The sequence below is a fragment of the Macaca thibetana genome, chromosome 12 (genome assembly GCF_024542745.1).
Source record: "Macaca thibetana thibetana isolate TM-01 chromosome 12, ASM2454274v1, whole genome shotgun sequence".
NCBI lineage: Eukaryota > Metazoa > Chordata > Mammalia > Primates > Cercopithecidae > Macaca > Macaca thibetana.
The window spans coordinates 80476569-80490706 of NC_065589.1; the positions used below are offsets into that span (position 1 = coordinate 80476569).

The 14138-nt window shown below is 34.7% G+C and overlaps 1 protein-coding gene across 6 annotated transcripts in view; it reads left to right on the forward strand.

Annotated features, from left to right (window-relative positions):
* Positions 1-14138, forward strand: part of KCNH7 (potassium voltage-gated channel subfamily H member 7) — a 475718-nt gene that overhangs the window by 320640 nt on the left and 140940 nt on the right. For 3 of the 6 annotated variants that reach the window (XM_050752293.1, XM_050752296.1, XM_050752294.1), the window contains exons 4-5: positions 7336-7764; positions 12522-12542. In XM_050752293.1, coding sequence (XP_050608250.1) covers positions 7336-7764; positions 12522-12542 — 450 coding nt within the window. Of the gene's footprint in view, positions 1-7335; positions 7765-10189; positions 10248-12521; positions 12543-14138 lie in introns of those variants that run through there. The other 3 variants (XM_050752295.1, XM_050752299.1, XM_050752298.1) reach the window with 2 other exon arrangements.

The window sequence follows — 14138 nt, forward strand, 5'->3', positions numbered from 1 at the left end:
TGCTTCAAAGAGAATAAAATACCTAGGAATCCAACTTACAAGGGATGTAAAGGACCTCTTCAAGGAGAACTACAAACCACTGCTCAGTGAAATCAAAGAGGACACAAACAAATGGAAGAACATACCATGCTCATGGATAGGAAGAATCAATATCGTGAAAATGGCCATACTGCCCAAGGTTATTTATAGATTCAATGCCATCCCCATCAAGCTACCAACGAGTTTCTTCACGGAATTGGAAAAAACTGCTTTAAAGTTCATATGGAACCAAAAAAGAGCCCACATCTCCAAGACAATCCTAAGTCAAAAGAACAAAGCTGGAGGCATCACGCTACCTGACTTCAAACTATACTACAAAGCTACAGTAACCAAAACAGCATGGTACTGGTACCAAAACAGAGATATAGACCAATGGAACAGAACAGAGTCCTCAGAAATAATACCACACATCTACAGCCATCTGATCTTTGACAAACCTGAGAGAAACAAGAAATGGGGAAAGGATTCCCTATTTAATAAATGGTGCTGGGAAAATTGGCTAGCCGTAAGTAGAAAGCTGAAACTGGATCCTTTCCTTACTCCTTATACGAAAATTAATTCAAGATGGATTAAAGACTTAAATGTTAGACCTAATACCATAAAAATCCTAGAGGAAAACCTAGGTAGTACCATTCAGGACATAGGCATGGGCAAAGATTTCATGTCTAAAACACCAAAAGCAACGGCAGCAAAAGCCAAAATTGACAAATGGGATCTCATTAAACTAAAGAGCTTCTGCACAGCAAAAGAAACTACCATCAGAGTGAACAGGCAACCTACAGAATGGGAGAAAATTTTTGCAATCTACTCATCTGACAAAGGGCTAATATCCAGAACCTACAAAGAACTCAAACAAATTTACAAGAAAAAAACAAACAACCCCATCAAAAAGTGGGCAAAGGATATGAACAGACATTTCTCAAAAGAAGACATTCATACAGCCAACAGACACATGAAAAAATGCTCATCATCACTGGCCATCAGAGAAATGCAAATCAAAACCACAATGAGATACCATCTCACCCCAGTTAGAATGGCGATCATTAAAAAGTCAGGAAACAACAGGTGCTGGAGAGGATGTGGAGAAATAGGAACACTTTTACACTGTTGGTGGGATTGTAAACTAGTTCAACCATTATGGAAAACAGTATGGCGATTCCTCAAGGATCTAGAACTAGATGTACCATATGACCCAGCCATCCCATTACTGGGGATATACCCAAAGGATTATAAATTATGCTGCTATAAAGACACATGCACACGTATGTTTATTGCGGCACTATTCACAATAGCAAAGACTTGGAATCAACCCAAATGTCCATCAGTGACAGATTGGATTAAGAAAATGTGGCACATATACACCATGGAATACTATGCAGCCATCAAAAAGGATGAGTTTGTGTCCTTTGTAGGGACATGGATGCAGCTGGAAACCATCATTCTTAGCAAACTATCACAAGAACAGAAAACCAAACACCGCATGTTCTCACTCATAGGTGGGAACTGAACAATGAGATCACTCGGACTCAGGAAGGGGAACATCACACACTGGGGCCTATCATGGGGAGGGGGGAGGGGGGAGGGGGGGAGGGGGGAGGGATTGCATTGGGAGTTATACCTGATGTAAATGACGAGTTGATGGGTGCAGCACAGCAACAAGGCACAAGTATACATATGTAACAAACCTGCACGTTATGCACATGTACCCTACAACTTAAAGTATAATAATAATAAATAAATTAAAAAAAAAAAAAAAAAAAAGAAAATAGATGGAGAATTCTGCAGATATTTTTTGTTTTTCCACAAGAAAATTATTGTTTCTAATATCCCTAAATGTAGTCTTAAGTTAGAAGAACTGCTTGAAGTCAAAAATGGTGTAATAGTTTACTTCCAAACTGTAATAGATGAGAATCAATTCACACAGGAAAGAAGTGGGGAGAGAGAGAAAGAAAGAGGGAGAGGGAGAGAATAACAGCAGCAGATTGATGCGGTCTTCTCAAATTGGAAAAGTTTAGTAAAGCCAATTTCTAAAACCCCATTACCACAGGAGATAGGTTATAAGTGTAGTTGTGATCATTATAATTTTATGAGAAATGTGACTAGCACAAATATGTCAGCAAATAAATTTAAAACTAAAAGGAATATAAAGAATCAACGAATCCTGGGGATCTTAGGGGAGGTCAATGTTGAAGGGCTTTAGTTGGAGAAGGGGAGTTAGTTATTCAACTTCTGAAATCATAAGCAAAATTGTGTGTATGCATTTATCTACATTTATTTCAAAGAGAAATCAGGATTTTCATTAGATTCTCATGTGGCTATTTATGACCCAAGAAAACACCAAACCTTGGGTAAAACTAAAATTAAATCAAGGAAACTGCTGTTTTATGCTAACCTGACATGAATTTTCTGTATGAATTTGGCAAAATATTTAACATTTTTGCATGTGTACATTAAAGTTATAATTATAGACTTTTCACAGAGAAAGATGATGGGAATATCTATGTTTTCTTGGTTGAGAACTACAAAGTTGTCAGTTATATATGACAGGATTGATGAAGATGCGCCCTCCAAATTTATATTCAGCATCTTCACAAAAATGACATGTCCTGAGAAAGACATTATACTAGTAGTTAATTGTAACTACTATAATTATATTCATGTATATTAACAACTGTATGCCTTCTTAGATGAAAAGGATGTGTTTAAACAAAATTATAATCATGTAAGTCATTTACCAGTACTTGTAATTCTTTCTGGAAATGTGTAAAAATGTGTGCAAAACCTTTTTCTGTTTCTCTTATTTCACATTTATTGAGCATTATAGTAAATAGGTTAAATAGTATCTATTTTAATTATTCAAATTAGAAATCAAATATAATAAAATCTGAAGACTTAATTTGCACGGATGTTTTTCAGTGTTAAGATCCATAACAGGATTACACTCATCTACGTTTTATATTTCATGCCTGAAAGTGCTAGCATTGAGCAAAATTCTCAATGTGCATTCTTTCCGCATGAACTACAGTTAGACAACTAAATCTGTAATGCAATATAACATGGTCCTATTAACCTAGTGATGCAGAAAAGACCATCTGTACCACACTGGATATGACTAAACTATAGGAATGAACTAAATGCCTATGTGGTCATTAATTTAAGAAAGCCAGTGAATTGTTTTTTAAAGGAGGAGTGTGAAGTAAATGATGAAAAATTAACAAAAGTAGTCATTGACTTTCAATGCATTGTAATAAGCTTGCAGAATTGATTTGTAAACTGCTTTAAAACTCAATTTCATGTGCATTAAAGACTAATCAAATGACTTGGATGCAGTTCACTGATTTTCAACTTGGCAATTTACTTGAGAATATAAAAGTTATTAGTAGAGATATGTAAGAATGTTTGCAAAACAGTTATCACGATGAACTGTTACTTAATCTTATTTGCGCAGATTGGTTACTCTTGTCTTTGTCTTATTAATCCAGAGTTTAATGTTGATTGTACTTGTGGTTTGTCTGTATATTGTCATGTCTTCTACCACAGAGATAAGTAGTAGAATGATGGTTACCAGAGGATAGGAAGGGTACTAGGGTAGGGTGTGGTGGATAAAGTGGGGATAAGTAATGGGCACCAAAATACAGTTAGATAGAAGGAATTAGATCTGGTGTTTGGTAGCACTTTAGAGCAACAATAGTTAACAATAATTTATCAAATATTTCAAAATAACTAAAAGAGTAGAAGTGGAATGTTTCTGACACGAAAAATGATACATGCTTGAGATGATGGATATCCCAATTACACTGATTTGATCATTACACAATGTATTATTGTATCAAAATATCATGTGTACTTCATAAATGTGTACAACTATATGTCCATAATAATAATAATAAAAATGTTTAATTCTATTTCAATGATTTGTATCATTATTAACTGCTAGACCACAAATGAAAGCTTATAATAATAAATTGGCCTTCTTAAATTCTCAAATTTTCTGTAACAGGTATTTTACATAAACTTCATAGATGAGTTAAATCAAATAGAGAGGACATGGTACAGAGTTCGCCCTTTTCCATGAACTGTTGAGTTCTACTCAATCAATATTTTTTGTTAAATGTCAGTCAGTACAATTCCAGGAGGTTAAAATTCTCTAATGATAGTGATCAGAGCAATTAAATAGTCTAGTTTTCCTACAGTCAAAATTGAGCACATTCTGAGTTCAGTTTAGAATCTGTTTGTGAGAATTCATTTACCATGCCAAGTCATTCGGTCAGAGCTGGGACTCAATGGTGAGGAAAATAGCCTGGGGTCCTGCCCTTCTGAGGCCTATGGTCCAGTCATGGAAAAAAATTTTAAACAGAAAATCAACAAGTGCATAGTTATTAACTGTGGTGAAAGCTATGAAAGGGGTGGTAACCTGTTCAGAAGGAAGGAAAAGCTTCCCCATGAAATCACTTTGGTGCTGAAATCTAAAGGATGAGCTCAGTAGGTGAAGTAAAAAGGATCAAACAGAAAGAAGCCATGAATCTGAAAGAAGCAGAGGCCTCCAGGGGAATTAAAATTCTGTATGACTGGGTTCTAGAGAGTAAGAAGCTGCAAGATGGAGATAGTTTTGTCTTCCGTCCCCAAAGAGAAAGTTATTGGTAGCAGGAGAGGACAGGGGAAGGGTGGAATTGTGCAATAGTTTACATAATCATATATGAATTTTTCTTTCTTTAGAGATAGGGTCTCTCTCTGTCACTTAGGCTGGGATGCAGTGGCTCAATCATAGCTCACTGTAGCCTCAAACTCATAGGCTCAATCTGTCCTCCCACCACAGCCTCCTGAGTGGCTAGGACTACAGCCATATACCACCATACCTAGCTATATTTTTTTTTTTTGTAGAGATGGGGGGTCTTGCTCTGTTCCCCAGATTTGTCTCAAACGGCTGACCTCTAGAGAGCATTACGCCTTTTCTTCACAAAGTGCTGGCATTACAGGCATAAACCAGTGTGCCCATCCTCTAAATTTTTTAAAAGATAAAATTTATTTATTATTTAAAGGTAAAAATTATTAGTTTTAAGGGTGGACAATAAAGGTACAAATGTGAAGAGTGATTGGGATTCTTTTGCAGGAAATCTTGTGGACCAGTATAGTATCTTGGAAAGATGTAGGAGCAGTGAAGATGAGAGAAATGAAAATAGACGTTCAGGAGGCGAAATGAACACAATTAAGGGATTGATATTATTGGAATATTGGGGATGAGTGGGAGAGAGAGAACAGTATCTAGAATGGTCCTTAAATCTCAGGTTTATATGACTGGATGGATTCCATTCACAAAAAAAAAAAAAAAAAAAAAAAAAAAAAGAAGAAAAACAAAAGCCTGGGCTTGAAGGGTCAGATTATGAAACTGGACTTGTTATAAGATTGTAAGGTGTCTTTCAAGTGGAGATGTTGATGAGTCTATTAGATATACAGTTTTGGAACGCAGAGGAGAGGTCTGGGCTGGAGATATATATTTAGGAGTCATTGGACTGAAGACAGAATTGAATATGTAGATATAGAAAAAAACCATCCACTGGGAGAGTGTACTCAACATGGAGAAATGTTTGTGAGTTTTGAGAGTGTTCTTCCATGTTTTAGAAGCATCTTCAATGCATTGAGGAAAAGTTCATAGTAAATCTATTAAAGATAATGGTGTCTATGACATTTAAATAATATAAGAAGGTAGTTAATATTGCAACTCAAAGATTTAAGTTGACTGACTTAAGGTCAGTGTGTAATTGTAAAGCCATGGGTAATGTGGACCTAGACTACTGTGGGGACAATAAAAATGACAGATTATTGTTTGGATACTTTGTCCTCTGTTTTTATGTTATTTGAGGAGTGAAAGTTTTACTTTATTAGTTTTTTGTTTATAAACGAATGCATGCTTGACATAAAAAAAGATACATAAAGAAGAATGCAATACACTATACCTCCCTACTTCCAAACCCACCCACTGAGCTAGTCAACATTAAAAGTTAGAAACTTTCAATACAAATATATGAACAAATATAAGCTGTTGTTTTATTTTGATGAAAATTATGTGAACACGTGGAATTTAAACTTGCTTTTTTTTACTTAACATTATATTTGAGCAACCTTTTAAAGAATATCGTAGGATTCCAAATAATAAAAATGCCATAATTTATTCAGTAATTCTCCTTCTAATGGATAATCCAATTGTTTCTCATTTTTATGCCTTTGCAATATCCCACATGTGGATAACTGAGTCAAAATAAAAGTGTATGTTTTTTCATTTTAATAGATATTGTCTGAAGACTTTCCAAAGAGTTTGTAGTAATCTGCAATCCCACCACCAAAATGTCAGAATGCTCCCCAGTATTCTTTGCCAGCACTAGATGTTATGCTTTCTTTCATTTACTGCAAAATTGAAGACTATAAAAATTATATCCTCTTGTTTTGCTTTGCAGTTTTTACTACTAGTGAGTTTATATACCTAACAATTAAAGTTTAATATTTTAATATTATATTTATAGTTAATATTTTAACTTTTAACATCTGCTCTTTAAAGTTTATATTTAGTTGTCCTTCTGTGAATCAACCACTCTGAGACAGACATAACATTATATGCCATACTATCCAATTTTGGAGCCAAAAAAAAGAAAAGAAAACAGGAAAAAGAAATCTTTACCAGTATGGTGCATTTCTCTTTAAAACCAAAAGTCCTTAAGAATTCCAGATGGAATGATAAACCTCTCATACACAGTTGACCCCACTTTTTCCACCCAAACTTGACTCACAATGTTATTCAGTACAAATCTTCTAAATATACAAGGTCTATTCTTTACCTCACCTCACTTCCTTCCTGCCTGCTCCAACACATTAGCCCTCCATCACCCACACATGTACATAGGCTGTACTCACTCCTGTGTCTATCCCTGGACTTATGATGCCCTAGATCATATTTCCTTAAAACTCTGTTCATCCTTCAATTTCCCTAGAAAAGTGGATGTATAGTGGATGCATGTTTTTATTTTATTAAAACTAAAAGTCTCCTGTCATCCATATAATTTTATGTCACTGATGTGGATCTAATCATCAGAAACATGATAAAATTATTTGCTGTTTTCTTATTACTTATATGATGCTTCACATTGGTCTCAGAGAAGTTTTCTACAATATCCCTTATTCCAACTATAACCATTGATTCATAATTATTTTTATATGGTGTTTAAATGAGTCAACAATGTTTGTTTTTGTTACAAGATATATCATTTACCTTATAATAATGCTCTCTCCTGTCTCCATTTATAGGGAAATTTTTCGGGTTCAAGTTCCCTGGTCTGCGAGTTCTCACTTACAGAAAGCAGTCCTTACCACAAGAAGACCCCGATGTGGTAGTCATCGATTCATCTAAACACAGCGATGATTCGGTAGCCATGAAGCACTTTAAGTCTCCTACAAAAGAAAGCTGCAGCCCTTCTGAAGCAGATGACACAAAAGCTTTGATACAGCCCAGCAAATGTTCTCCCTTGGTGAATATATCCGGACCTCTTGACCATTCCTCTCCCAAAAGACAATGGGACCGACTCTACCCTGACATGCTGCAGTCAAGTTCCCAGCTGTCCCATTCCAGATCAAGGGAAAGCTTATGTAGTATACGGAGAGCATCTTCAGTTCATGATATAGAAGGATTCAGCGTCCATCCCAAGAACATATTTAGAGACCGACATGCCAGCGAAGGTATGTTTGATTTTTTTAAAAATGGAAACATATATTCACGGGTAATAAATGATTATTTGCATATTGTTTTAAATTTCAACAATAATCCCTATGCATTGGGGAAAGAAATGTGATTAAAGGCTATTAAAAATCTGAGTCCTACACTCAGAGTTGTTACTGATTTCCTCTTTGAACCCTAATGAGTAATTTAGTTTCTTCTGGCTTCTTTATCTGTATTTCTGAAATAGTATGATAACCATTATCTGCCTACCACATGGAGTGTTAATTAATTAATGCTTATTATAACATGCGCTTAGGTGATGAACACTATCATCTCAAGCATAATTAATTTTGCTGCATTTAGCAAATGATCATGCCCTGGAAGAAAGAATTTGTGCCATCAGAGGGCTAGTTCATTGACCGACTCTTTCCAAAGGGAGCAGCATAGGAACCGTGATGTACTGAGTGATCAGAAAGCTGTAAGCTGACAGGGGTGCAAGGTAGGTAGGAAGAAGGGGAAAAAATGTAAAGGGAAAAAAAATCCTGAAAGTCCTGATCTCAACCAAAATCAACTGGAAAAGCAAATCAGAATTTATTTCTCCCTGACCTCTTTATGTTCACATTCTTATATTAGCCAGTAGTGAAATTAAGAATACTTAAAAAGCAATGGCAGAAACAATTCATCATGAACACAGTAATTGATAACATTGGTTAAGTACTTACTATGTCTGAGGCAATGTAAGTGCTTGACACACATTAAGTCTCATTTTACTCTCATAACAAACCCAAATTAGGAATCATTTTTAAGCCCTATTTAATAAGTGAGGAAACAGTGGCTTAGATACGTTAAATAAATAACTAGACTAAGGTTACAGAGCTAGTCAGTGTCAGAGCCTGGCTTCAAACTCAGGACTGCCTGTCTCCATAGTCTACAATCAAATTCATGCAATATTTTTCTTCCCTCACTCCTGCTCCTCCATGAAACCTTGCCATAGGAGGAGTCTGTTGAATCTCTTGACTTTCCCCAGGGAGTCTGAGAATCAAAGTTCTCGGCACGGGTACAGCAGACCCACTTTTCAGATTCCCATAGATTTGGGTTCTTGAGATACTGGCTGTCCAAGCTGTTGCTGGTTTTGTCTTTAAAACATTAATTCTTAGTGTGAGGTGTTAAGCACTTTGTCAGCTGATCACGCTTATTTTTCCAGCCTAATTTCTAGCCCCAGCAAGACTCTTTTCCCTACTACATACTCTATTCTACACCTGCACGGATATAATTTGCCTTTTCCCAAAAATGTAACATGTGTTTTCTTGCTTCATTACTTTGTTATGCCTAGAATACTCTTCCCCACTTTGTCCCTCCTTATACTACCACTCAGCGTCAGGGACCCATTTCCCCCTTCCCAAACCAGAAGAATTAAATCATTTCACACTCAAGTTTACAAACCAATATTTACATATAGTGTAGCATGGATTGCATTTTATATTTATTGTGTATTATATGTCTGTCATTCTTGTCAGATATGTAAACAAACAATTATGTTGCTGTGAGCTCCTCCAGGATAGGCACTCTGGCATAGTGAGCTCTGCACCCTTAGTATCTAGCACAATTGTCTACTTCATGGCAGATACTTGATAAATATTGGTGTGACATTGAGAAGACCATGTGATGTTGAGAGGACTGTGCTTGTGAGTTCTGTTTCAAAATCATGCAGATCAGAAAATAATGAGTTATCTGCTCCATCATACTCTGAAGTTAAACTGAAGTCTTAAGAGTAAATCGTATAGAGGATCTTTATCTAAAGAACACCATGAAGTAGAGAAGGCAGAAGAGGTGAAAGGAAGAGTTGGCAGGAAAAAGTTCAAAGAAAGATAAATTGATAGCTCAGAAAAAGAAGAATTAACACATCCTTTTAATCTGTGGGCCAAAGAGGGTCAAAAGGAAAAAAGAAAATACAAGGCCAATTCCCAAATTGGATAATCATCTAAGGTCCTAGCCCATTTAGTAATGGCAGACTCACTATTTCCTGACAGAATGAAACCACTAGAATTTGATCTTTGATCAGTGAGTCCTGTGGCTAAACATGACTGGTAAATTCAATATGGTAATTCAAATGGCCAGCATATGTTTTAGCTAGTTTAGTTAGTGTAGTCACTTTTAGCAATCATACTGACTTTTCAGAAGTTGACCTTTCAGTGATTCCCTAGAGAGATCCTGACTTCTATAACAGTAGTATAGTAAAATTCAAAAACAATAAATTTGAAAATCAAACTGATATGTAATCAGTGCATTGTACTGACTTAGCCTGTGTTTGGACAGTGGTGCTAAGTAGTTTAGATTAGATTTCTTGATTTAACTTCATTGTTTTAATTTATATGATCTCCATTTAGTGCACAGTTACTGATACAATTATGAGAAAGAATGATTTAATATTTTTGGATTTCTCAGTACAGGTACAATAAACATTTGGTGCTAGATCATCCTCGATTTTTCTCCCTCACCCAAAGTAAGCTGTTTTCAAAAAAAGTATTACTTTCTTATAGATTATGCTATAGACGACATGTGACTACAGATTGATAAATTCAGAGGGTATTTTATCCTTCATCTTTAGAGCAATTTTAGCTACAAAATCACGATTAGCAAAAAAGAAACTATATTTCCTAAGACTTTGTAATTCGGTATATTTTACAAATAGAGCCATTGATAAGGAAAGATGGAAAACTTTTAGACATGATTTTAGTTTTATGAATTCATGTAACTGACTAACAGGTGAAATAATGCACAAGATTTCAAAGTCTGATTGTTGTCTCCTCATTCAAATAAATAAAAACATTCTTCTGTAGAGGCTATCTTCACAGAACTTTAAATATTTTGCAGATACATTAATGAATAATATTTTACTTTATCCTCTCATTTAATCCACATTATCAAGTACCTTAGAACCATACTTTTCAAACCATCTTTGATGAAGAACTAGAATTTTGTTTTCTAATTCATCACTGACCAATACATTTGTGAATTCAATAAAAATGTACTACTAGAATAATGAAATGTAAAAAATAGACACAAAATATAAACCCCAGTTGTTTTATTATTAATCAGACATGAAATTACTCTGCCAAACTGCTACAAAAGTTTCTAAATATTTACTCCAATTTCTGTACTTACATTGTCATGGAAGGATAACAAGCAGATCTCAGCTAAGACCAGTGCACAAGCCGTACTCTGCCTTGGAAGGTCAAAGCTGTAATAACTACATAATGTAATGTTTTGTTAGTTTTCTTGGAATTGGTAAATCTTTATATATAATTTTTAGGTTTAATAAGTACAGTTGTAATTTATAACTACTTGCAAGCAGTTGTTACTTTACTAATGGTTTTTGGACCCAGCTTCTGGTAGACACATTTATTCTGGGTAATCAAGATCTCTTCCACTATCTCTATTTGTTTTATGTGATTCTCTCCAAGTGGAAAGAGAGTTGTTATCTAAGGCCACAGTTTTATTTGTATGTCTTTGTCCAATGCAATGTCTACGAGCAATTCATTATACCACACTCTTAGAATTATTTCAGTTGTAAGCTTTGAAATTATTATGATATATTCCAAGATTTTAAATGGGCACAGTGTTAGCATAGATATCAACAAAATGCTGAACAGATTTTTCAAATCTTGGATATATTTGAATGGTTTTGATACGACAGAGACATTTATTTTAAGCTTGTGTGTTTCATAGCTAGTAATGCATATTTTGTTAGTGGCAAGTATGCAACATTTAGATTGTTGATCTCAAAATAAATCTGAAAATATTTAACTCAGATTTTAAAAAAGCCCATTTTATTACAAATAAAATTTTTCAATATTCTAGTAATTACACTGAATTCATTGTGACATTAATATGTTAACATTTTTTAAAACAATCTAATCTTTCATTTACATCTAACAATTATTTTTGTCTAAGAATGACTCTTTGAGTTATATTTACTATTTTTAATATATATTAATAATTATATTATATTAATATATATTATTAATATAATATATATTAATAATTAATAATATATTTAATAATATAATATAATATATATTGAAGAACATTTGGAGGAGGGCAGTTAATAAAATTGTGTTTAATAATGTAAGTTGGAGCCAGGCACAGTGGAGCCAGGCAGAGTGGTGTGGTTGTAGTCACAGCTACTAAGGAGGCTAAGGCACGAGGATTCTTGAGCCTAGGAGTTCAAGTCCATCCAGAGAGATATAGCCAGACCTTGTCCTGAAGGAAAGAAAGGGAGGGAGAGAGGGAGGGAGGGAGGGAAGGAACTGTTATCTTAGAAACATTTTCCTTATTAACATACTGGGTTAAATTATATGCAAAATATTACTTAACATGCAAAACGTGGAGTCTTCCTTTGAGTATATTCTCAGTGACAGTTGAGGAGACACTAAAATTGGCTGTTGACAAGGTTGAAAGTTTTGTCACAACTGCAGCATCTGGGGAAATCTGTTTCTAAACTGTCATAATTATAAAATCTGTACTTTGGAATCCATTGAAATTGAGATAAATGCTTCACATATTTAAATAAGAATGTATATTATGACAGATACTATTTTTAGTATATGCATGTTACTTGGTGGAATAGTACACAATGTTAATTTCAATTAAAGAGAAATTTTCCATCATATTCTGATTTCTCTGATTGTTTTTATACAGGTGATTCAGTGTATATAATATAATTTTAGTCTTCTTTTTATATTTCTCTTTTTTTATCCTTATGTGCTCAAAACAGACAATGGTCGCAATGTCAAAGGTAATGTACAAACTCAAATTTCACCATCTGATGCTCAACGTGCCCCTTTACTCGGCATGTTAACTTGCCTGCTGTATGCCCTGTTCAATGCAACATCTTCATGCTGCCCTTAGCTATTCGGGGTGCCTGGTGGAGACATCATGGCTTGATTTTGCTAGAGACATTGTTATTTCTCTGCTGCGTCACCAAAATGATTATGAGCTCCTTTTGCCTGCAAGAACTATAAGCCTAGGTTGACAATGAATACTTCCTAAATATTTAAATTATTTGGAAAAACACAAACCTCAAGCTAAATATATTCTGATGTGACAGAGGCACAAAAGCCTATTTCAGGAAAACAACAATTTTGAGTGCAAGATTAAATAAAATAAGCAAAGTGCTACATGACAGCATCACTTCACTTGTTCCTCTTTTGTTTCCTCAAAACTAGTTTCACGTTCCTGGATGGCAGGGGGTATGGTTTTCAGCTTACTGTAGTAGTAAACTATATATGCATGATAGTCGTTTTCTATTTTTCTCTATTATATTTTAATCATTTTAATTGTGTTCTATATTAGCCTGAAATCACTGGCATGACCTACAACTCCCAGAGGGTTACGTTTAACTGGAAATAGTCTGGATAAATTTGGATTGGGCTAAAAATTTGAAATTCACTTCTGTTTTCTACTGTATCATAGTAGATACAAGGATCACAAAATATAATAACCATATTATTATCATCAAATTGAAAACCATTGGGGCCTGGTCTTTCAACATAGGCCGTGCATGCTGCTGTGGGTGTGCAAATGGTGATCGTGACTTATTTTGTGCATGTGTGTTGCATGAACACGTCTCCACCAGTAACCGTCATTACTTAGAATTCACTGTTTTGACCACTCTCTCTTAAATGTCACTGGTACACTGACCACTGTGCAATTTTGTATATTGATTTCTCACTTGCTTCCCTAAAATAATTCAGAACTGATGATGGTTATGAATTAATAGACTAGGGACCAAAAATGCTTGGTCAGCAACCTAGGGAAATTTGAAAATCAGGGAAATTATGGCAGTATCCCCCCAAACCCAACCCAATTTTATTTTGTAAGCACTTTAAAAAGGGTCTATGCAGGTTGACCCAAATAGTGGGGCGGGATTTCACCTACATCATTATTCTTTTTTTTTTTTTTTTTTTTTTTTGGCCGGTCCACTGTGATTTCTAAAAGGGAGAGAATAGTGTCAACTGTGTGCAGTGGTTTGCATTGACATAATTCAGAACACAACCTCAAGAAGCACGATACAGATAGTTCTGGCCAACTAGCTTTAGAATTTAACAATTGTCAGTAAATTAGTAGGCATTAATTAATTTTCTAGTGATTTTTAAATGTAGTGATAAATGAACCTAATTTTTCTCAACAAATAGAGAATTGGACTTGTTTAACTTTCAAACTACTAGTTCACATATATGTCAAAGCACAGCTATTTTATTTTAGTGTCATAAAATAATTCATTTACTCTCCAACCTTTTTTCTCAACTCTCTGATTTTTAATAGGAGTAGTCTTTGAATACAGATATTCTTTATTTATTACATACATTTCAGATTGACATCAATTTTACAA